General features: G+C 39.5%; 1 protein-coding gene across 1 annotated transcript in view; it reads left to right on the top strand.

The window, feature by feature from the left end:
* Nucleotides 1–24,775, top strand: part of LOC134225208 (uncharacterized) — a 36,636-nt gene extending 11,861 nt beyond the window's left edge. The window contains exons 3-6 of the mRNA XM_062705083.1: nucleotides 3,616–3,854; nucleotides 4,879–5,119; nucleotides 23,684–23,972; nucleotides 24,038–24,775. Coding sequence (XP_062561067.1) covers nucleotides 3,616–3,854; nucleotides 4,879–5,119; nucleotides 23,684–23,972; nucleotides 24,038–24,129 — 861 coding nt within the window. The 3' untranslated portion in view covers nucleotides 24,130–24,775. The remainder of the gene's footprint in view (nucleotides 1–3,615; nucleotides 3,855–4,878; nucleotides 5,120–23,683; nucleotides 23,973–24,037) is intronic.
* The last annotated feature ends 1,102 nt before the right edge of the window (nucleotides 24,776–25,877 follow it).

Genomic DNA, 25,877 nt, shown 5'->3' with positions numbered 1-25,877 from the left:
CTCCCACGCAAACCATCACCATAGACAGATAGGGGGAGGCTTCGGCTACCTATTGGTGGTGTAGGTTTGCGTGGGAGTGCCAACAGATCGGACTAATCGACGTTTGAATCTTTGTTTACAAAATCACATACGTCCTTTTGAATAAGTACCCGAGATTTGATCCTTCCTTGTATAATATCGGTGACGGTCAGTGCTCTGCTTACGTTCCTACTGATACGAAACGGAAGAGGGTCGATCAGCTGTCAGCGTTCCTCCTAACTAGGAAGGCGAAATGGGTCTCTACTGCATGGAAGTTTACGTAATGCAAAACGAACGAAGCGGCGTTGTATTGATACGATTCGCTCCAATCCGTTGTTGTAATTAGGACACCAGACCGCCGAGCAGTATTCCAACGTCGATCGATCGAGAGAGCAGTAGAGTACCTTCATGCAATTGTACATCGATGAAATTTTTCGCAACCTGGAACACCAAACCACAGAGAAACAGACGTCTCACTTAGAGCAAAATGCAATTGCATTTGTTGCGAATCCAGAAGAACTCCCAAATATTTCACGCAATGCACTCGATTGATGGTCGTGTTCAGAAGAGAGTAACTAAACCGGATCGGCTCCTTCTTTCGTGAAAAAGTAATTACCGAACATTTTGGAGAAGGTGTTCTAGCAGACAGGTAATGTTCTTTTTGAGTGTCATCGATGGAGAACCGTCAGGACCAGGCTTAGATGAAATCTTTAGCTTAGATATCGCTCTTGAGATACCTTCGACATTCAACTCGATATCACCGAGCGATTGATGCGCTAATGGGACGTTGCATATACCTTGTTGGGTGCTTGCAGGTTCACTATTGGTTACCATGGACGATGGAAATGTAGTCTCTTTGCGCTGTCCATTTACGTAGTTCCAAAAGGGCTTTGGGTGAGATCTTAGTCGTCGCTATATCCCTCTTTGGTAGCGTAGGAAATGATAACGACTGATCCGCTTATATTCGTGGTTGAGTCTGGCATAATGGAATTTGAGTGGTAACGTACTGTATTTCGTGTAACTTCTGAGTGCGGCTCTCTCACACCTTTTCAGTGACCAGAGAGCATCCACGTGATCCAAGAGTCAGATCTTACGGTTTTTTTTAAAACATGCCTGTCGATGATGTACACCATGATGTGCGAAAAAGTTTCTGCAGCAGAATTAATGTCCTAATCCATATTTGATAGCACTTCGGTAATACTGCGATCGTCCGCCTTATGGAAATCGTACGATACCACAGCTGATGGAGTTTTGAAGAAATCACGCATAACATTATCTTCGACGGCAATCAATAGAGGGTGGTGATGAGGAATATCCTTAACTAAGAGTGCAGGAGCCAAACAGATGGAAGGTGCCGTGGTACGACCACTCACGAAGCAGAGGTTCAGAGAGCGATTATGCTCGTTAACCTCACCGTTGACTTGAGATAGCGTTGACTGTAGTTATCCAGAAGTTTAATGGCATACCTGCATGGAACGTGGAGCTTTCAAGATCCGGACGGAAGAAGCCTATGTGAATAGGAGTCCATGCAATGCTCGTAAGGTTGAAGTCGCCCAAAATCACAACCTCATCACAAGGCGCGGCCGTATCTGAAAAAAGACAGGTCGGCAGTGTGTGTCAATGTGATCCAATTCGCGAGTCCGATCCGGAGGGATGTACACAGCACAGAGCAATAGTTGTCAGTCACCAAGCTCAACCATTTTTGCTTTCAATCTGGACTCAACTGCAGCCAGAACGCCACCTCCGGTAGTTTTCCTACTATTCGTCGTGTGGCGATCACAGCGAAAAACTTCGTAGCCGGCTTCAAAACGGTAGTTCGAAATAGTTCGAGAATCAAGCCAGGTTTCAGTAAACACAATGACGTCGTAGATCTTATCCGTTAACTTCCACAACGTTCTGTTAGTAGTTGGAGATGTCGGACTGCATGCGGCGAGGAGCGGATGAAGCACTGCAAATAGGATAACTATCAGGCAGAGAAAGATTCATTGGCTGAGAGTACTTGCCGACATAGGGAGTTCCTGGACCGAAACGTCTGCTGGTCGCTGGCAATAATAGCACGACTGAGTTGAAAGGATAAGGGGCTTCCTCATGGCTTGCAGCATAAGTGCGTCCCGGTAGCATACTGGATGTAGAGGCAAGTTGTGCGACATCATATCTCGGAAGAGCTGCCGGATAAACAGGTTCTCTGTAAGACGCGAATTCATCAGACAATGCTGCATTGATATTTAGACTAGCTGTATACTCGCCATATTCAAGTTGTTGGAAGACCCTCTCTCCGCTTCCGACAGCAGGGTCGGAACGCCTGTGATGAGCGGAGACGGCAAGAGGCTGGACTGAATCGGAGGGGTTGAGGTCGAACGGCGCGTTCCGAATTCCCAAAGGAAGGTCATATTGCGGAATCGGCACGTAGATTTGTCGAGCGCATGATACTGAAAAGTGGATCTGCATCAGACGTCGGAGAAACGAGAACTTGATTGTATCAAATCCACACCTCGTAGTTTTCAGTAATCAGAAGCACTCCGCACTCCATATTTCTGGTTGCACTTTTTAATGCTAAAAAGCTACTGACTCACCTTTTTTTGATTTCCCTCGTGTGGTCCAAGATAAAAACTGTTTGAAATTCGTTCAAAGCTTTTGGTTCTAAAAATAAATAAAAGAACGCTCCTGGCTGCATCGCCAATGTAAGGACTTGATTGTGTCCGCACGCCGTATTTAACTGATCCCAATCAAAAGAGAACTACAGTAAGTGGGTTGATAGTAATACATAGTCGTTCCATACTCTTCCGACCATCTTCTTCTTTTTCTTCTTATTCAATGGCTCTACATTCCAACTGGAACTTGACCTGCTTTCAACTGTATTCTATTAGCATTTCCTCAGTTCTAATTGAAAGCTTTTCTATACCCGCCATTGCATGAGTATGTATCTTGTGTGGCAAGTTCAATGGATACACTATGCCCAAAGTGTCGAGAAAGTTTCCAGTCCGAAAACATCCTAGACCGGAACGAGAATCTAACTCGCCACTTCCGGATTGGCAATCCTACGCCTTTGCTCGCAAGGCTATTGGAGACTTCCGACCATCACTCATAGGTTTAAAATCACAAAGGTATTAAAAAATAGTAAGAACTAGAGCACAGTGTGGTAGATCTTACTCCGTAATGCATCTCGAAAAAATATCTACCCAGCATTACAGGCTCCGTTAACTGCCTGGCTAATTGTTTCACCCCCTAGGTCATTCATCTCCTCGAAATGGGTCGCCTGACACCTTGGGATTCGGGGTTAGAGACGTCATATTGTCAGCTTAAATGTTGTACCGAGCCTGGTAATATGACCGAATTTACACCGTTACGCACTACTTCAGAGTATCCATATCCCAGCGTAACGGGCAAAGGATCTGTCTTAATTCCAAAACAAAACTTTAAAATGATAATTTGAAAATAATAAAAACAACCTAAACAATAAACCACCTACACTCTACACAAATATGCAAATTCCTGTGCATAAACATGTTTTACAATCAATTCAATTCTCCTATATTCTTGTGTTACTTTTTCCTGCATCCACCCGCTCCCAACGTACCCTGTGCCCCCCGTTTACAGTTGATGCGCTCGCGAAACAGCAACCGCAAGGAAACGGTCGAGCTGGTCCCTCTCAACGACCATGACAGTAGCAAGGTACATTCGTCGCCGGATAACACCGTCGGCGGAAGCACCTTGAACGGATCGATCCACTCGCTCGTCTCGAACGGCCACCACGAGCTGCCCGGGTCCAAAACGATTCGCATGTCCGCATCGGCGACGCAGCTGCAGGCATCGAATCACCATCTCCCCAGCCATCATCTCCATCACCTTAAGGCTCTATAAACCGTAATCAATCCGATAATGACGATGATTTTATTCCAATCCGCACTAATACTAACGAAGTTTTGAGCTATATTCAATATTTTGGAGCTATTTGTCGACTTACCTCCATCATTGCATATTCATCACATTTTCATATAAATTTTTCACTTATCCAAATTAACAATTACTGTGGAATTGCAGGAAAAACGCTGAAAACTGCCTTTTTTCCTGGGCCGGCATTCGTATTTTTATCGAACGCATACTAACTCCGAACGTTCGGAGCAAACACATACACACGCACTTGATTTTTCACTTGATCTTTTCCCACTGTTTTCTTGATTTAATCAGTCCTAAAACATATTCACTAACTGAGTTTCACATTTTTCTTCAATATTGACTACCAATTAATTCACTTCGCGTCCAAAACCTGTCGAAAACTGCTTTCCAAAAATCGAAGTGAGAAACAAATTTGACGACCGTATTGTGAATGCAATAAAATGCGGAAGACTCGAATTCACTAGCGCAATAAGTGAAATGGTGAGTACAAAATCTACGCGATGCAACTTCATTCAATCCGAACAATACAACGTATACGCCAGCCAACACGCAAACAAAGGTGTGCATACAAAAGAAAATAATCATCTCTTCACTGTTGCCAGATTTGTTTATTGGAAAAAAATCATTGCTGTTTGTCGAATTGAACAAATATACCAGAAATAAATATTTAAACATGTTATGTACGCTTCTGTTAATTTCCAAGTGGTGAATAACAAATTTTAAACCGATAAATACCCATATATTTGAAACACCGTGAACATGGTTTATAATATAGAATAAACATTTCGTCAAGTCTGGCAACATTATGCATCAGCTGGCATATTATTAACACCCCATTTCCACCCACCCCAGTTGTAAACAAAATTTATTTATCGCTGCTGCACTTTTCAGTACCAATTGCCTCACTATTACAAACAAACGATACAGTCATTAATTCTCAAAACATTGTGATGGAGTCTTGAGCCTTAACGATAGTAGTACTAGTATTAATAGAAGTAAGCATGGTTCGTCGAAAAGTCTTGCCGTTACGATGGGCGAGCAGTACGAGCAACGCCAGCGAACACGATCGGGAATCGTGGCCAACGGAGGGATCAACGCGACCGGTGCGGGCACCGTCGCCAATGGGACCCTCGCTGCGGGACTGGCCGATGGAAATGATATTACTGCGCTCGGCTCGACCGGGTCCATCAGCCAAAGCAAACGGGTTAGCGAAAATCTTGCAACTATGCTTTAGTGTAGCTAAATTGTGATAACTATGATCAAACACCACACCAACGGGACTGAGTTTTGGTTTCTTGATTTCAGTATACCTATCAATTATCATGTTCTAATTCGTTCATTTTGGGTTTGTTGTTTACCGCTCACCACAATCCGAATCAACTTCTATTCCATCCCTATAGAATGCCTCACATGCGGTTCACAGGTTTCACCACCAAAAGCCTAGTCGCCCATTGCCCTTTAGCTTCATATTCGTCATCGTGCTGTTCTCTAGATATATTTACACGTTACAATATCGACTATCACCCTACCTTATAATGCACGTGAAACTCACATGACTTTTGTACTGGCTAACAGCATCGGCTAAGTTTGGCATCGGTTCTTATCTATGTTTTCAAAGCAAACTTCTTTTAATCCATATTGTTCATAAGGTGCTGCAAGGAGTCTCGTGCACGCAACAGCGTGCACGCAACACCGAAGCTTCTTTTGAGTGACATCAGCATTGAGAGCTAATCTAGTCGCAAACACAATACGCACTCAGTAACCAAATGCAGATTTTTTTTAACGTGATAATAGCACACACAGCAAAACACCTTGTAGATGGATTTAGATAAGATAATTTGGCTTTCTTGAAACGATTCAGTTACAGATACGGATACCGTTTGTGGTTCGGTGATTTGGTCGCAACTAGGGGTTCCGCTAGTTTAGCCAATCAGCGATCTATGTATTGAAACCTCAACCAACGAAACATAACTGTAAAATATTCGTATAATAGTCTTGGATGCTTTACAATTTATAGCGATTCGATTTCTGTTAATCTATAATTTAGCTGGTTCACATCATGATCCGAAATTAATCTACACATCAGCAGGAAAACCTCCGCAATTAAAAAAAATACAATCAGCAGTCATTCCGGGAATTCGTCCAGACAATACAAGAATTTCTTTGATAATTCCTTCACAAAATTAGGCAAATTTGAACTACCTGCAGGAATTCAATAAAAGCGTTCTCAAACAATTTCATTTAAAAAAACTGAAAGAAAAGGCAAATTCAGAAACTAATGCATAGATTTTTTTGAAGCTACAGATAAATCCAGCAGGTTTTCCAGCAAATCTTCATAACAGAAGGCAAGCCAAAAATGTTTGCTAAAGAAAATTTATCTCAAAAGTTCTTAGTGCAAGTATAAAAGAAAGTGCTGGTTGCTGGAGCGATCTGTTCGCATATCGTATCCTCTCGTCCAGTTTCTGGCGGTACTGTTCAACAACTCCTTCAGCTGTCAAGAACCCAACAAACACAAGATCGTATATCACATCGAATAAGTGTAAGAAGCAGTACTGGAATTTCTCATTTTCAATGAGAGATGTCACGCGATGTTTACATATCTGCCCCTTTCAATATCTATAGAAACGCGAAGGATGAATGGCATGCTACAAAAATCTCAACAAATACTTGTCCCGTGACAGGGCATGAAAGTGTGCAATATCTGCTTTATGTTTGTGTTTATTACCACTTTCAACTCGGTGAATTAAAGGAATATGATTAATTTATCGACTAGTCACTATTATTCGCATATATCTATTAAAATTATTTAGAAATTTTAATTTTAAAATAAAGCACAACATCCTTTCATGGCTGCCTTTCATGCGAAATTGATCAAAGAACCCACGATTCTTTCATTTGGTCGCCTGAAATAGAAAAAGGCGCTTTGCTCTCTGTCTTATGACGATCACGACATATTACAGTACTGGTAAGAAGTGGATGCTTGTGGAGGTATAATATAAAAATTTACTGAGAACACGGTAAAAATCCGTTCCCAGAAATGCCCCACCGTAACCAAAGACGTTTCATAGCCCTTCATTAGTATTTTATGTGTTTGACATTAAAAAAAAAAAACAGAAGTCCATTCAAGCAGGTGTGAATCACATTTCAATATTTTCCATATCATTTGAAAGCAACTGCTGCAGGCTCGCTGCGCTTGTATCCTCCGCTTGTATTCTTTCCCGATCTGCGCTTTTGCATTGCATGTTCAATGACAATCTGGGCACTCTCCGTAGGACTTACAAGGTTCTTATAGAAGGCATCTTGCAGGGCAACAGGCTTGTAGTTCGTTGGGACATAATATGTAGATGTGAATAAGGTTGTAGTTGAAGAATTTGCCCCTTATTCTCAATAAAGAGATGCAGCCTCTTATCGGTTTCTACTATAAATAGTATAATCTATAGATGAGCGAAAGCATGGCTGAGTCGCTTTTTTACCGTGCACACGCGCATATGACGTCACAGCCCTTAACATTTCCATTGAAATCGTGACGTCATGCTCGTTTGGAGACACGTTTGACAGTTCGTTTGGAGACAGAGGATTTATCTTCGCTCATCTATATATTCCACTATCTATAGTTTTTACCTTATCAGTTCTAACTCGCCTTACCTGCTATCCGATCTTTATAAAGGGTGGAACGATAAAAAGTTGGTCGATTTGAATTGAGTTTTTTTTAATACTTATTAAACAAGTTATTAAAATTTTGCTCGCGCATATTCAAAATCCCATTTTTTCCACGCAAGCTTGGCAGAATTTCTGAAAATGGCGTTTTAACGGACGATGAAACATATTTCAAGCCGCAGCTCTCAGTTCAAAAGTTGTACACGGCTACTACAGAAGGTGAAGTTCTCCAATTTAAGCAAAGAAAGATGTACATTTTTGCCAAAAGTATTTGGTTTAAAAGGTGATTTGAACGTGTGGGTTGAAAATTGTATTTGTCGTAATAACTACGTAAAAGAATGTTGCCTGTTGCCTTTTTCGAAAGAAAAAAAAAACACTTGTTCTGTTCTGTTTTGGCCACACCCACACCTAGCTTCTTATCATTACTGAAAAATTGCTCAGAAATAGTATATAGCTTCCTACTTCCAAGTTGTACACAAGGACAAAAACTGCCCAAACTCGCCTGAGCTTAACATTTCAAATAAAATTGGCGTTCATCTAAAATTAGACAATTTACATTAAGGTACACCGGGGCAAGTTGAAACGGTTTTTTCAAAGTTGAACTTTGAAGTGCTGTAAAAAAATCACCCTTTGATAAATTTTGAATCCGTTTGCGGTATTTGCTAGTTCGGGCCAAAGATTATACATAAAAAATAAGCAACCTTACCAAACTTTTTAATAAATATTTTGCATACTAAAATTATGTTTTTGTATGCTCCGTTTCAACTTGCCCCTCATATCGGGGTAAGTTGAAACACTGCCTTGTATATAGACATAAGCTTACTGTACCGTATCAAAACAAAATATATGTACTCCGTGTGACTCCAAGAACTATACTGCCAAGATTCGCATAAGAGTCCTATGTATATTTTTGACGATTTTGCTTAAATTAGCTTAAAATTGTCTCCTAGAACCCTGATAAAATAGTAGGCTTTGTTCTAGAAATTTGAAAGTCAAATCCCACTTGTCTCATCTTGATATTTACTCGCATAAAAGTCACATTCCAGATTTTGTTACTCTATACTCTTTTCTTTGATTAATTCGGCTGTGGCCTCTTCATAAATTCACATTAATTAACCAGCGTATCTCTCACAGACTCTCGATTGGATAAAGGGGGACTGGGGAAGTCAAAGATGGAGTTAACGAAATGTTTACATGCTCTATGATTTATTTTTTGAGAGCCAGTGCTCACAGCACGGCAAAGTAGATTAAGAATCTCAAAACTAGACCGTGCAGCTTAAACATCGCCCCCATTCATTCTATTCTTCAGGGGGTTGCATTCACGTCGGAATGGGCAGAAATTTATTAAATTAATTTTCAGAGTCCAAGGTCCAAATTTCTATTAATTTTTGTTTTCCGAATGCATTTACGGACCATGTTGAATTCTGGAAATTTTAATTGTGAGGGTGATGTTTTGAATCGTTGTTTCAACTTGCCCCGCACCACGCATTTCTATTTGCCCCGATGGGTTGAAAATGCGGAGCAATATCAAACTACCAAAATACAAAAATTAAAACGTATCTTCCATCGATTTTTCATAATCATTATGTTTATTCAACATTGAATGCTTACCTACCGTGAAAATTTGATGAAAAAACACTTCCAAACATCATTTTGGGATTTGTTTCATTGGCACGTCAAAAGTTGTTTCGAATTTTGCAAAGGGCGAAAAATAAACAATGGCAGGGATTGCTTTTAGTAGCTGCAATCTTCCGGGAATAGCAGTCAGAAGGTGCGTTTAGGGGAGTAATTTGTTGAAAAAAATAATCAGGGCATTCGGTCATTGCTGATCTAAATTACAGCTTCCGTTTCAACTTACCCCGCATTTCAACTTGCCCCGGTGTACCTTACGAAATTTGATAACCAAAATGGAAATAAACACCCTAATCGCTGACTGGTCCGGAAATGTGCTCTTGCAGGCCTGGTAGCGGGTCACTTTTAAGTGACTTGGTCACTTTTTTCGGGCTAGTCACTAAAAAGTCTCTTTTTTCGACCTCAAGTCACTAAAGTCACGTTTTCTCGCAAAAATAACTATTTTCAACTATTGACTAACTTTTTTTTAAATAAAACTTTATGTATCCGTCGGAAGATGCTTTGTTCATGGCGAAACTGAAATTACGGATCTTGGAAAAATTATCTCTCTGAAACTTCGCCAGCCATTTAACTCGCCGCTCTTATTGCCATTTCAACAGTAGCTAATTGAAGGTGTTTTACTTCACAATTTATAAATTGGTATACATTTATGCAAGCAAGAGACCTGTCGGTTTCGATTTTTTTAAACTCAAACTTTATGCAGTAGGGGAAGGTGGGGAGACTTGATTCCTTGGGAGACTTGATTCTCCCCTGTTTTACCAAGAACTAAACTGCCCATGATCGCATGTTTGTAACACTCACATTTTTGTTCATTTTGTAAAAAGTCTGTGAATCGTTCACAAAGCTTAATTTAATGGATCTAATCCCACAACAGTAAAATAGGCTTTACTATCTTGCTTATCTGTGGTAAGCTGGAAATGATTGAGTTTGTGGGGAGGATTGACAAACGATTTACAAATCAACCAAAATATATATGTCACAAATATGCGATCATCACGGGTAAAAATCCGTTCCCAGAAATGAGAAAGTAATTTATGATTCCATGAATCCGTCGTGTTTTCATGCTATGAAAATACACCATGAATATAAATCATGGTTTCATGATATATTTTCGGGTAACGCAACCAATGCGTTACAATTTGGTTGTTTAAATCGACAGAATAAAAAAAGTTCAACAGGGAATTTGAACTCGAGTACACTGAGCGAGAGTCCGGCGTCCTACCTCTCAGTCGTTCTTACTTCTTGGGAATGAAGTGTTTGAAATATAACCGGTTATGCATACTGTCGACTGATGAGGATTGCCTAGTACCATGAATAATGTTCCTTAAATCATGAATTATAATCATGGTTTCATGAACTGACCTGATTCATGATTTCATGATTTTTAGTGGCGAGTTATTTTTTTAATTGACAACCTTATTTACTCTATTATTTACTGTGTTTTGTTCCTCCTGAAGATGTTTTTTAGTGGCCACGCAAAATTAGAACAACTTCTCCCAATAATGATTAAATGCTATCATTTTTTCACAGCACAAATCCATAAATATGCTAAATGATGTTCACTGAAAAAAATGCCATCATTCCACCACAATTTCAGGATATTTGGATTTTGAGTTGTTGCCTCAATTCGAGGAGACTTTATGCCTCATTTGGCATCCATATAAAAATTTGCCTAAAAAATTCAAGAAAATATATATTTATTGAGTAAATATCATAGAAAGGCGATCAAGTCTCCCCAATCTTGAAGATTGCATGCGTTGTCGAATTCCATAGCAAAAATCGTTCATGAATACGCACAGCAAGTCCGAAAATCTGCATATTTTGGAGTAAAATATTTAAAAGTTTAGAGAGCATGGTCGTCATTACAAGCAAGAGGTCGAGCGTTCAATCTCAGGCTCGTTGTACATGAATCTTCATAATTTTTGTATCTTTTTCTGCCAAAACGATCCTACTGTTGTTCCTGTCTTACTAAAAATTCCAAAAACATCCGTGAAACCTATGATAAATAGTTCTCTGCATCTTTCTTAAGTAGGTGTTCAGCTAATCCAATGATCGTAATTTTCACTCATTCTCACGAGAAGAGAATGCTCATTCAAGCAGATTTTCGCCGAGAAATAATTTTTAGGAAAAAAAAACAGGTTTGTCCTTATCACGGAATCCAAATTTCAAAGTACTGTCATTCTTATAATTTTACGCCTGCTGCGACGCAGCCAATCTGAAATTATAAAAATGACAGTTGTGTGTTGCTTCCATATCGAGTGGTGTGCCCTTGGAAACGCGAAACTGGAAACTTGGAAACTTGGAAACGAAATCAAATTTTGATTTCGTGAGGAGTGTCCTTAAGAGTGATAACCATATTTCGCTCACTTCCACTGGCATAAAACTTGATTTGCTTGACGACTACTCATAGTTTGATTTAAAACTAGTTGTCTTGCTTTTTACTGATTTTGATTAAATTTTCCGTGGGGTTAAAAGAGAGGGCAATAATTTTACTTAGTCTCTAAGTAGATAATACGATTTTCGTTTCTCTTCTGAGTTCGCTCTAAGAGAAAAGAGTGGTGAGTGAAAGATGTTTTCCGCCACAAATTACGAAAAAAATATTCTCCCAAAAACGCTTGATTTCGTCTCATCGAACTTGCAATTGAAATTGGAAGTTACTATTTGTTCACTTTTTCTGCAACTGAAAGTCACTATTTGGTCCCTTTTTTCGTCAGCTTTGGTCACTAAAGTCACTATTTTGAGTGGCTTCGGTCGCTACCAGCCCTGCTCTTGTAATGTACTAATCCCGGCCAGACGGTGTACCTCAGAAGTTCGTGTCCTGAGAAGGGTGTCGAGTATCATCCTCAGGAACTTGTTTTGAACTCGTTGAAGTTGTTTCAGATCATGATCCACTAGCTGTCCAAAGTCAATCCAAGGTAGTGGAAGTCGGTCTCATTGGCCTATTCCACTGTCCTACGATTTAGGGTGAATTTATAATCCTCAGGCGAAACATGTTTGGAAGATTTCGAGTGGTAGAAAATGATGGTTTGGGTCTTTGCTGTGTTGTTACCAGCAAAGCTGGTATCTGTTAAAACTCTCTGTCAAGACATCCAGACCTCGGTGGAGTTTGACCACTAACGCTCTGATCACACTACCCCTTTGTAGATGAGAGAGGTGTCATCTGCGAACAGACACAGAGTGAAGGATTCTGGAGGCTCTTGCATGTCAGAAGTGAAAAAGTGAAGCAGAGGCCCGAAGATACTGCCCTGAGGGACGCCTGCGATGATGTTGTGCGCATTGAAACTTTCTCCGCTGACTGGAGATCCGGAATGTCCTCGGTGACAGATAGTTGTTGATGATTTTCACCAGGTAGCTGAGAATATTGTAGCGATGTATGTATTATTGTCGAATGAATGCCTGCTAGAGACAAGCTTGTCCCGTCTGAAGATGTTGGTAACTCGAGTCATTTGATGTACGGTTGATAGACCGCGTCGGAAAACAAACTATGCCTCGAGCAAGATGTTGTCGCAGTCGAGGATAGATCGCATGTTTAAACAAAGGCGTTGATTAAAGATCAGCGAAAGGTGCTCGAAGAATGGAGCAGTCATGTGTTTGTCTTCGAGATTTGAGGTGCTGTCGTTTCTTTTGTTTCACCCAGCGTTTGTGTATCGACCTCCATCGTTACCTTCTTGTTGGTTACCACTGCGCCGCTCATGCTGCTCTGGATAACCGTTGCTTTCATTCCATCCTAATGAATTCTTCCTTTGCGGTGATGAAAGTACAGATACTCTGGGATTTCCTTCCCCATATCCATATAGAGTCCGTCTACTTTGGTGAAAATTTTCGACTTTTTTCGCGCACGGTTTGTTTAATTTTACCGTACTTTAACATAACGGCAGAAACATCTTGTTCAAATATCTCTGGTTGAAGATCATTTATCCGAACATAACGAATATTCCCGCCAGCCTCGGCCTTGCGGACCATTACTTTTTTCTCATTGGTGTAATAGAACAGAATAAACTTGTTTTCGTTTTCTAGCGAAAACGACATGGCATCCTCAGTTTTGAAACGGATAAAAAACAGATTTCTCATCTGAGATTTTAAAAGCAGTTTCCATTTGCGTTTGGTTGCCATTTATCGCTTTGATATAGCGGACCATATCGGTCAGAGTGGGCTCAACGGCATTTTCAGGAAATGGAAAGCTAACGTACTTTTAACTGTTGTTTCACTGCACATCTTGAACGTTGCATTGTGTGCTTCAGTAAATGAGTGGGCCAAAATTCTTTAAGTCTGTATTAGTCGAAAAAATAATTTAAACATTGCCACCCACAGTGGCCGGCGGAATGAAACGTTACACATTAACTTTTACCTATACTCAGTGACTGAGTAAAATTGTATTGCCATCTCTTTTCTTCCCACGGAAATTTTACTCAATTTCCGTCAAAACCAGGATTACTCATAGTTTTGAGTTGTCCTGCTTTTGACGGAAATTGAATAAAATTTCCGTGGGATAGAAAGAGAGAGCAATACAATTTTACTCAGTCACTGAGTAGATGAAAGTTAGCGTGTATGAATGTTATAAAAAACATTCGAACGCCATCGGCCATCTTCGGCAACCCAGTTGAGAGTTTCTCTCTCAGAGAGCGAATAAATACTACTTTAGGGTTTGGCCCACATCTGTAGCCCTGTAGGGAAGCGCATCGGTTGCAACTATAGGGCAAAGACAAAGGTGCTGTTTGAACGAGATGGCGCCACAACATTTAAAGTAAAATGAATTTCCTTGTATGGACAAATCATCTGTTCTCATCAACAACGCATCGCATCAATATGAAAGCTAGGTCAAAAAGCAACAAATAATTTTTAGATTTTTTGTACCCACGACTTGTTTTGCAGTTCTAAACAATAAAAGAGATTTCATTGTACTTCCATACTAAATTCTAGCTGTATACTTTCAATTTCTTCAAGACTGTTCTCCACCTCGTGTGTGTGGAAGGAACATTGAAGCTTACGATATCGAACAGCAGATGTCACTAGTGTATATGCAATATTACATTAATACAAACACGCAGCAACACCACCTGTCGCCTGATAATGGAAATATTGCAATTATACCATCAGGTGTAGTGGCTGTTGTTAACATGTTTTGAAAGGGCCTCAAGCGGATTTTTTGGTAGAATGCAACTGACGATCTCCTATTACGATCGAACGAAATACCAAAAACGGACGAATGAACATAAACGGGTGTATTCACATCGAGATGTGATCGTCCACTTAAGCTTGGGGTCTTTATGTTTTTTGATGATTTGATACAGTTTGACAGTTCGTCAGCTGAGATTTCCAACTCCTCCGAGAAGTTGTTAAGAACCAGATGGATGTTGTTCGAATGATCGATAATGGCTGCCTCATGTGGACTGACGATGTTTTGTCCAAGATTGTGTGAGCTGACGAAATGACGACCTATTTCGGCGACCTTCTCCGCAGGAGTTATGAGATGATTCGTAGAGCCATTGATGATAACTGATATCAAAGGTGGAATGGGCAGAGGCTTGGGTTTTACAATTTTGATCAATTTCCAGAACGGCTTATCATAATCTAGGAGAGTGCGGATGTTATCACTTTTTTTGAGGTCCACTACTCATACCTAGATAATTTTAGCAATGCGATTGTAACGCGTTGTAAGCGCAGACAGCTCACAGTACGTTGATACTACCTGTGAGTGATGTTTCGCAAACGAATCAAAGCTTTGAAAACCGAATCAACGATTCGGGTGTTACTCACCTGACGAGCCGTTGGTACATGTTGTTTACGGGCCTGAGAAAGTGCCTGTTAGATGACGAGGAGCTGATCGTCGACATCTTCAGGTGTGACCGGGAGCCGCTGGTAGTCGAGGTTGTCGTCCACGCACTTATGGAGCTGACTCCAGTCGACTCGATGATAGTTTCGCCGGGATAGCTGGCGTCGACTCACCGAAGTTCCAACGTCGGCCACCACAGGGTAGAGGTCCATGCTGAGTTCCTGGTGGATTATCGACTAGCTTACTGTTGTTGTTCTTGTTGGTTATGAAGATGTCAAGTGTAGCGTGGGCCCCGGACGTGTCAACCAGGTGGTACTATCAGGGCTCAGGATGGTGAAATGGCCCTCCAGCTCATCGTTGCACCAGATCACGACATTTTGATTGGAGCGAGAGTTGCCCCCCGCTTGACGTTTGGCGTTTCTGCAATGATAAACGGCCCCGCCGCCGGGTAAGCTTGACGATGTATCTTCTCATACCATCCGCTTTTCCATCGCCGACTTTGGCTTGCATGGTGAAATAAGTCATATTGAACGTGAAGACGACTTCCTCTCAACTTTAGTTTGATGCTGGGCAGCTGGTGATGTTGCTTCGTACACACTTAGTTTTAATTTCAGCAGCTCGGCAAAAATCCGCACAGCCGTGCGCCAGCAGAACAAAAAACGAATATTCCGGCAAAAAGGACGCTTTTTGGCTGATTTTTGGCAAATTATTTGCTGATTTTCAGCAACTGTGACAGAAATCTCGGCAAAAAATACGTTTGCTGGGGCACGGCTATGCGGATCTCGGTAAAAGTTTAACATTTTTCTGAGATCTCAGTTTAAAAAAATTAAGTGTGTAGAGCGATGTCCTCTCCCCGCTCTGAAGTTTCTCCAATCCAACCTCACCAGCCAGAAATCCAGAATTGTTGCACTTACCTCGGTATTTAGGTGGGTTTCGTTGATGAACGCCACGTAGATCTTCTTCTTCTTGAAAAAATTGATTAGCTCGATTATTTTGTTCTTTAGAGAGCAATCGCTCCAATCGACCAGACTCATCCTTCTTCTTCTTCTTCTTCTTCTTATTGGCATTACATCCCCACATTGGGACAGAGCCGCCTCGCAGCTTAGTATTCATTAAGCACTTCCACAGTTATTAACTGCGAGGTTTCTAAGCTAGGTTACCATTTCTGCATTCGTATATCATGAGGCTAATACGATGATACTTTTCTGCCCAAGAAAGTCGAGACAATTTCCAATCTGAAAATTGCCTAGACCGGCACCGGGAATCGAACCCAGCCACCCTCAGCATGGTCTTGCTTTATAGCCGCGCGTTTTACCGCACGGCAAAGGAGGGCAGACTCATCCTAGTAAGTTGATATTTTTATCGACGGCCCAGAGTATAGATCTGGTCAAAATGGGATTTGCAGCTGCGTAGACGAGCCGCCAGTTGGCTAGAAATCGAAGCTCACTGCTCCGATGCGTAGAGCGATGAGAATCCTCCGAGGGCAGGTCTCTCGTCTTTATGCCGGCGAAATCCAGGGGAAGGAGCCGACAGTTATTCACTGATGGAAGCTAACTTGGGGATTGGCCGAGATAGCGGCATGGGACCACCATTTTCTTTCGAGAACGCAAAATTGCCGAAAAGTTACGCTCGTTAAGCGGGGAGAACTCCTGCTTGGACAGTATCTGGTGGATGCCTTTTTGCATCCATCGACACCGTGGTTTCCGAGTTCCGTGATCAAACCGAAGACCCCATAAGCAGCACTATTCCCATCAATTTGGTTAGAGCAACTCAAATGTATAACCAAATTTGGTTATATATTATCAACAGAAACACAACAAGTGTGTTACTCCGGACAATTCATGCATTTTGAGTGGTTCTATCACAAACGCCCGAATTCCAATCGGCCGAATGACAAACGCTCGAATTTCTTTCGCCCGAATAGACTAGATGCTCGAAAAAATCAATCGCCCAAATAGACCATTGGCCCAATTGTATCAAATGCCCGAACCAATCGTTTAGGCAAGTTGAGTTGATCTTTTATTGGCATCATGCAGAACGTGAATGATTGCTTATTCCATCTTAATTCGTATTTGTAATAAGGCACATGGGAATTGGGTTCCTTCTTCAATAAACCTTAGTATTAGTTTTCTAGAAATCTCACAGGGGCGTCTTGGCTAGGGGGCATCGTCAATTATACCATCCTACCTAGGGATCCTATAATGAGAGATATGCAAATACTTTTCCAGACGATTTAGCAACGCTGTTACTTTTGTTAGCAAACGCTTCCAGCACTTGCCGCAGCGCAAAATGTTGAAGCTTGTATATGACTCTGTATTTGATAACAATTTGGAATATTTTTGTCTGTCCACTAACAGTGTTTAAGTAAGCATTATCTCTAAAATAAAAGTGCAATACAAATAGGCGAAACAAGATAAATAAAATAGATTACTTCTACTCGCGAAAGTAAAACAAATTGTTTATTCGATGAAATTTTTCTTAATCTATCTCAATACCTCTCAACCTCGTCTCAATCTGCAACAATAACAACGTTCATTTGGCTCACGTTTTGACAGTTCTCAATGCTCGATTGGCTTACAATGGCCGCTTTCGCATATCTCTCATTATAGGATCCCTAGTCCTACCCTACAACAGATCCACGAACATTATCGTCCGTCATACGTGCAATTCAATTGTGAGTAGGAAATAATGTTGGTCCTATATACTACCCCCACAGTTATTGAATGCCTTTTTCAACATTCAATTACTTGTATCACGCCATAAAACCAACCAGTTGTAGATATTAATACATGAAAACCAACGTTAGGATCTAAACTTTCTGTCCGATTGAAAATCAAGTCGTTTTCGGCCGTTGCAGTCTTGTAAAGCAGCAAAAAGAAGTTTACTTCTGCATCCGACGGTTTCGGTCATTTAATTTACCTATAAATTCCACAGTCGCCAAGAGTTATTTCGTAAAATAGGTTTAATTAGAACAAAATTACTGAACATCCAATCGATTGCAAATAACATTATTATGGAACACTTTGTGTCCAAGATTGCGGCGAATGTAAACAATGCCGTTTTAATGCAAATATGTAAAAATAACCTACAAATATTGGTTTTGAGTGTGGATGTCGACACAAAAAAATGATTAAGAAGCGATTTATACAGGAAATACTGGCTCTGTCCCAGTGAGGGATGTAATGCCAACGAAGAAGAAGAACTAAGCTGTTCCATAATGTGGTAAAATTTTGTCGTGGTCACAATTATGGAGCACTATGGAACAAAATAAATCGATTGTAAAGCTTTTTAAGCATTTTAAGCAGTTCACATTATAATGGGTTGCTAGTTAGATATCTAATATTACCATCAGCATTTTTCATTGAAAATAATCATTGAAAATAAACTAATGGATTCGAAGGTCGGTTCACTTGCCTATTTTCAACGTTCCCTTTTCCAGCAAGGTTTGCCAAACTCAATAAATGTTTGGTAGATTACCTTGTTTTTTGCTCCTTGTCTATCAAAATAGATGTCAAAACATCGGAAAAAGAAAGAGAAGTCCGAGGGAAACAGCAAAAAGCACGTGGCAGACTTGTCAATTTTGACAGATTTTACTATGAAGACGGGTGTGAAGGTGAAAACGGCGATTTCAACGACCGTTCAAGGAGCGACTATTTCGAACGGTCGGGTCCAATAGGGAAATCCACGTACAATACTTTTTGGCAAAAGTGTTCCATAATTGTGGGGGGAGTGTACCGATTCTCCAGTTTTTCTCGCAGGAGGTGCTGTCGGTTAATCTGTCTGCACTCTCGTTTTTCGTTACTCAAACTGTTTGTTTGCGAAATATAGGTCAGTTCTGGACTACAGGAAAGGGGTCGGTTTCGGAGCATGAGGAGGGGTCGGTTTCGGACCACCATTTTTGAGAATGCCGAAAACGTAAACTTCCACTTTACCCTCTGTATCTCCTAACTTTCCATATTTGCACCCACAATAAAGCCTCAGAAATACAGAATAATGTCCCCGTTACAATATGGACTTACTAACTTGCCCAAAAACTCATTTTTCGCAATTTCGTGGCCTCTGCCATTTAGGGGGTCGGTTTGGGAACATTCTCCCCTACGTCGTTTGTTGGCCACCCTGTGCCAATCAATATTCGAGCAACGCCTATTAGGGTAACTGTCCTATTTTGGACCCCTAGAGGAAGTGCATCTCAATATATGCTTATATCCATTCAAATATAGGTTCGATATGGGCGAAAATGACACCATTTCAAAGATAATTTGGACCCCTACACATTTTGGACCCTCCTGGCGACATTTTTCTGATTTCGGAAATAAAAACAATGCCGCTGCTAATTCCTCCATTGGCTTCAGGAAATTAACATTGTTCAGCATCTATTTCACTGGTTTCCCGTACGAAAAAGCGATATTTAGATGAAATTTCAAAGAAATTAGTTTGTTCAAGAAGGTGAGCGTTACAATGCTTTACGCTTAAAAGTATACATCACTGAAAATCTCAGAACGTATACAATAAGTTTTTGTCGAAATTGTGAATTCAAAACGTAGGAATCTTCTCATTGATGCATGCCAATAGAAATATAAGACTTGGCTACGACTCAATTGACCAGGGTAAATTAGATATTTGACTTTGAAGAGAAATTGGGTGTCTAAAATGTGTACATTTGGGGTGGGGGTCCAAAATATGTTGCACTGTCCAAAACGAAGAATATTTTCATTTCGGAAAATGGAAAATTTCACTGATTTATCAATAACTGAAGCTCATTTCGAATTTCTATTTCATAAATAAGACTTTCATCTTTGAAATGGTGTCATTTTCGCCCATATTAAACCTATATTTCAATGGATATAAGCAGTGATTCGTACAGTACATTTTTGTTGCTATTATCATGTCACATTGTTTGTACCGGACAGAATGTTGCACAATATTTTCTTGTAAAAATTATAGTGTTGTAGACACATGCCATTCATGGCAATGAATGTATTACCCGCGAGTCGTTCGTATCATGTGACAATATTCGTGCCGCTTGTGAATGTATCGCTATCTATTATGATGGTAGTGCAAAATGAATGTTCTGAGCAGTCATAAAAGCTATGATGCTTATAGAAAAAAGTAAATTAATAAACAATTTGTTTCGTTTGGCTGCTTTGGGGCCAAAAAAATAGGCTCGTATCTATAATTGATAAGTAGTGTGATAAGTGATTTTTCTTGGTTGATCCACATTTTTTATTTCAAAATTTTGATTTTTATTTTTGAAAACCCAGGTTGGGGAAACTGGGGTAATATGCACCCTCGGGGCAAAACGACCCATTTGCATTTTTGAATACATTTTCAGCAGTTTTTCCAGAGTATTTACTACAGCGCATGTAGTTCGGATCTCGAACTAGCGATCCAGTAGTAAACATTAATGAAAATATTCCTGGAACATCGCCGAATATGCCATAAAGTCGTTTTGCCCCGGGGGTGCATAATACCCCAGTTACCCCTAATTCCACTAGCGGTGATGATGCATTTGTACAAACAATCGATGCATTCCAACTATAATTGCCTACCTTAAGGCGTTTACCGACGCTTGCTTTATACATAGATAAATGATTGAAACGTTTGATGATCAAAGTTAATCAAGAGTCAAGTCTTTCAAGAGTCAATAGAGTCAAAAAACTCCACAAAAAAGATTTTTAAAACAAGTTTAAAATTATAAAATAATCAAGAACAACTGCCTAATACGTTATAGGGTATCTGTTCCTATATCAATAACAATAAGGCAATGCGCATATGAAATGCATTGATTTCTCACCCAATAATCAAGAAACATGTGAATAATTATGCTCGGCTCATGTAATTTTTAATTGAAAACAATTTGGTAGCTTCAAAAATGAAATTTTCATCACATTGTAGAAGTATTTAGCTAAAAAACATCATTACCGCCATGCACCTATTTCAATAACATTCAAAAACAGTTAATCCTATGCCTGTACCTATATCAATAATACTGTTTCCAACATAAAATACGCACACTATTACATGTGTGTATACGTAACGATATGATTGCAGTGATGCCGAATTATTCAATATTTTGTATTTGAGTTGAAATATAATTACAAAATTGCTGTTTTTGTTGCAGTTTAATATCTTATCAGTTCAATTTTGTGTTGGTCATAATTTATCTTTTCAATATAATTTATTTCACAAACATAAGAGTTGAATTTCACAATGAAAGTTTTTTTAAATAAAAATGTTAGTCGGCAACCCTTGCAGATACTGCCAGCCATGTAAACAGTTTGGAATACGGACAAGGATAAATGAGACGTTGTTCGAAAGAAACCTATATCAAACTATAGGAAATCGCGTTGGTTTTTAAAATATAATTATATTCATAGTGAAAGTGTGATGTGCTTTATGTGCTGGGAAGTGAATTTTGAAGGGATAGAATTGTTTTAGCCCGAAATTGAGTGGAAAACACCGGCGTGAAAACAGATGAATCTGCTAGTAGCAATCGAGCAGTGCATCAAACCATCAGTTCAAAGGTAGGAAAATGCAAATAAAAGTGCTTTCTAATTTTATATTTTAATAATTTGATTCTTGTGAATTAAAACATTACTCAAACAAAATCTTGAATAATATTCCAAACATTCAAGAACGTGTTCCATCCATTATTGTGTACATACGATGTGAGAAATTGTAAATAAATTGATTTTTTATTTGGTTTATCGACGGTTGGGATTAATATACGGGCTGTTATTAATATGGGAACAGATACCCTACATGTAGAGCAGTACTCGTTTTGAAAATATGAGAAAAGCCACTTACGGAGGAAATATGTACAAAACAATTAAAAAAATATCAATGTTCCCCCGGATCACGGCACAATAGATCGTGATAACGGAATGATTGATATAAGCATAATTGGTAACCTGATTGCAGTTCAGGATAACGATCCGTTTATTGATAATATGGTAGTCACATATGCTGAAGTCGTAGTCAACGCTGGATGTCAGCTTAGAATTTTTAATGTGAGAACGAACGTCGTCAGCACAAACAGCATACTTCTTGAAAAAATATCAACATAAACACTTTCGAGGACACATTTTATGGTCATATTTCTTGGATTTTTTTTTCAAATGGTCCTAATTGATTTTGAAAAAGATGCACACCGAAAAATGAATTTTAAAATAATCGTAATAAATGGCTCAACGAATTAATTAGCATAAACCGTTCATCTTTCTTAAATCTTTCACTTGCGGTGTATATGCAAATCAAGTTTTCATAATATTGTAATTATTGTTCATTTCGGGTGGCCAATACCCGGAAAATAGGAAATTAAACTTATAAATCCCACAATCCGCGTAAAAAAAGCACAAACAGCGAGCTCAGCGTATAATTAACTGTATTATTTTCAAATATTTAACTCCATTGGTAATGCATTCATCACCTTCAAAATTATATTCCATTCGTTTCATTTGTGACACATATTATGTCGCATAGAAAAATGTCACGGTAGCTCATGACTTTTTTTTCTGTCATGCTACAATAATTTGTGTTACATGACCGTCACACATGCAGCACGTGACCATCAACAGATTTACAGTTCAAGACAGTACATTTTAATCCACTGGGCATATAAGCATATATTGAGATGCATTTCCTCTAGGGGTCCAAAATAGGACAGTTACCCTATACCGATAATGATCCACATAGCCTTGGCCTAATAGTAGGTTTTACTTCTAAATCCTGGATCAATACATAAGGATGAATATAAAATACCTTCGGTTATACGACAATACATCCATGGCGAACTTATGTATGGCCTTGGTCAAAGTTTTCGTTTTTGCCACATGCAAATGAAATCATCTTTATTTGTATTATTTTTTAGACTTGTACCTATATTTTTTTTATTGGAATGCCAAGATTTGTCTCTCAAAATAACAAGATTTCAGAATGAGGTTCAAAAAGTTTCATTCTGAATCGCAAGGTATGAGACCTCAAATAGTTTACTTTCCATTTCTGTCGAAATTACCTATTCAGAAGATTCTTCCGTGAAAATTAATAGAATTTCCATGGCAACTCTGAATAATTTCCGATGGCAATTCATGATTATTTTCTAAGAAAAAATCAGATAAGTTTTCTTATAAATTTGAGCAACCTATTCCGATTAACCTGCATATTGAAACTTCAGCTAGAAATTGACACCGAATTTTGACGGTGCACTGTTTTCAAATGTGTCAAGCATCGCAATCATAATTTAACTTTAACTAAACCGAAAACAATTGGCAAACGTCCGATGAAATTAAGAATGAGTATCCTCTTTATATTACCTTTAAATTTGTTTTTTTTTTTAATTAAATCTTTCCTATCATCAGAATATTGTTTTATTTTTTTTATAATTGTGTAATGGTTTATTTTTACCATGTTGAAACAAATTATGTTATCAGTCTAAATCATTCTTATGGTCCACAGACACAAATACACAACACAGGTTTCAATTCGGTTGGGGATACTGTTACTGTTCTTAACTGTGCTTTTTTCCGTCTATTCTTAGTATTGTGTCCTGTGTTATACTAGTTGTAAATTGCCTTTTGTTTTTAGCTTTTGCTTTTTATAAAACCGCAAGCTTCACGTAGTGCTTCCAATAATGTCCCATAAACATCCGCTGTTTATTTCCTTACTCGTCTAATCTTGAATTTTTCCCCCACCATTTCCGTGCCGCAGCTGGAGCGGGAAACGACGGCCAGCGTCGTCCAGGACGCCGAAACGGGCGTCATCCGCAAGAACAAACAGCGCAGTGCGTGGAATCTTCTGTTCAGAATCTTCATGCAGGCCTTCACGATGACATTCCTGGCTGAGTGGGGCGACCGGTCCCAGCTGACCACCATCATCCTGAGTGCCCGCGAAAACGTGTACGGTGTGATCATCGGTGGCGTGATTGGCCACGCCATCTGCACCGGGCTTGCCGTGATAGGAGGCCGTATGATCGCGCAGAAAATCTCCGTCAGAACTGGTAGGTGCACCGACGGTACCCATTTGTGCTTTGTCTTTTCGACTAATTCTATTTTCTTTTTTCAGTTACCCTTATTGGTGGTGTCGTATTCCTAATATTCGCTGTCAGTGCATTGTTCTTCAGTCCGGAGGAAGAACCTGTCAACGTATCGCCTTAAAATGGAAATCAGGACCCCCGACCTCCCCCGCATAAGGAAACAGGATTGTGACCATTCTTAGCCTATGTATTTACTTTAGTTAGGACTTTTTTTTACAACCACCGTCATACCAACAGTGTACCTCTATGCGATAAGTTTATTTTCATCCACCAGACCCTCAATGTGAATAGTCCATCTTCGAGCCGAAAGTAAGAAATGATATTAGGTTTTTTGATCAGTTTAACTTTAGGAAAGGTTAGGTCTCAACTGTGTAAAAAATTAACTCGCAAAATGTAATTGAAAAAGTTTTCTATATCCTACAATCTGGCTGTTTGTGTACGAGAATCAATCAAATATCATTACGAAAGTGTTGAATAATGGATGTTAGAATTTTTGCTTCAAAAGTAGAAGATTTTGGGTTTCATCTGCTTCGCATTTGTATATGATTGAAAAAGAGAATGTTGTTGATTGGATTCCAATTGCAAGTCAAAATTGACATCAGATGAGAAAGTGATTCAGTCGTGCGTATGCGCGAATTGATCCGATTTTGTGTACAGATAACAGGAGCGATATGGTTTAACGGGAAACTCTGAATACACTGAGTATGTATTATGCTACTTTGATTAGAAAAAAATAATTAGAATAAATTCTACTCACAACTGAACAAGCACGGTGCAAACATTGAATTATCCGAAATTTCTTTAGTAAATGTATGAACAGAAAATCTCCAGTAAGCCCTGCGAACAAAAGCGTAGGATTGCCAATCCGGAGAGGACGAGTTCGATTCTCGGTACGGAAGATTAGGTAGAAGTAACAGAAATTATAATTTTATTAATCATGGCATATTGCGTTTATAACAATTAAGTTGCTATTAGAAACATGATCGGTTGCCAACTCAATACCTCCGCTCAACCGAATAGTCCCAGCTTCCGAAAAATATATTAAGCTCTTTTAGTGGAATGTATTAAACCGTCTAAGACGAATTAAGTACTGTCCATTTAATTCCACCAGTTAATTATCGTTATCTTTGCAGATACGTATTTCGACCACAACTGTGTGGTCGTCTTCAGTGTCTCGTACTTGACTCGACTTGAAGAAAACAATCGCAACTTACACTATTTATACTACGCTAGGTACCTAATCTAATCTTATTTGCCCACTTTATTTACCTATACAGTAAATTACTTTATTGTTTAGGTAGAAACTTGAAGAGCCAAGAGCTGCCATTTCCCTGATCCTTATTCAACAGCGCTGTTTGTACCTGTCGGTGGATTTCCAAACTCTCAGCTACATCGAGTTTCCATGGGGAAGAGACATTTCTTAAGATTTCAATATTTGATGCCGTAATTGGGTGATTTTCCTTATACACATCTGCTACCTTAGATCTAAATTCGTAATGTAATCCCTTATCGTTTTCTCTTTTCGCCTTACTCACTTCCGCCATATGTTCCTTGAACCTTATATCTAATGATCTTTTTTGTTTGTTTGGTCCCAGTCCCAGCTTGTTCCGTAGATATTCGAATGGTCCTTTAGCTAAGCCCTTTGTGAAAAGATCAGCGACTTGCTCGGATGTTGGCTTGTAGAGTATTTTGAAGAAACCTTCATGAATTTTCTCTCGAACAAAGTTGGATCGAATGTCGATATGGTTCATTAGTTTGTGATCCCTTGGTGCTTCAGCAATCCGGATGCAAGCTTGATTGTCCTCGAACAGTGGTATTGGTTGAATGAATGCAACTCCAAGCTCCTGGAGCAGGTTCTTGAGTTCTTGT

Source organism: Armigeres subalbatus, chromosome 3 (genome assembly GCF_024139115.2).
Source record: "Armigeres subalbatus isolate Guangzhou_Male chromosome 3, GZ_Asu_2, whole genome shotgun sequence".
NCBI lineage: Eukaryota > Metazoa > Arthropoda > Insecta > Diptera > Culicidae > Armigeres > Armigeres subalbatus.
This window is presented reverse-complemented; position numbering and strand designations above follow the sequence as displayed.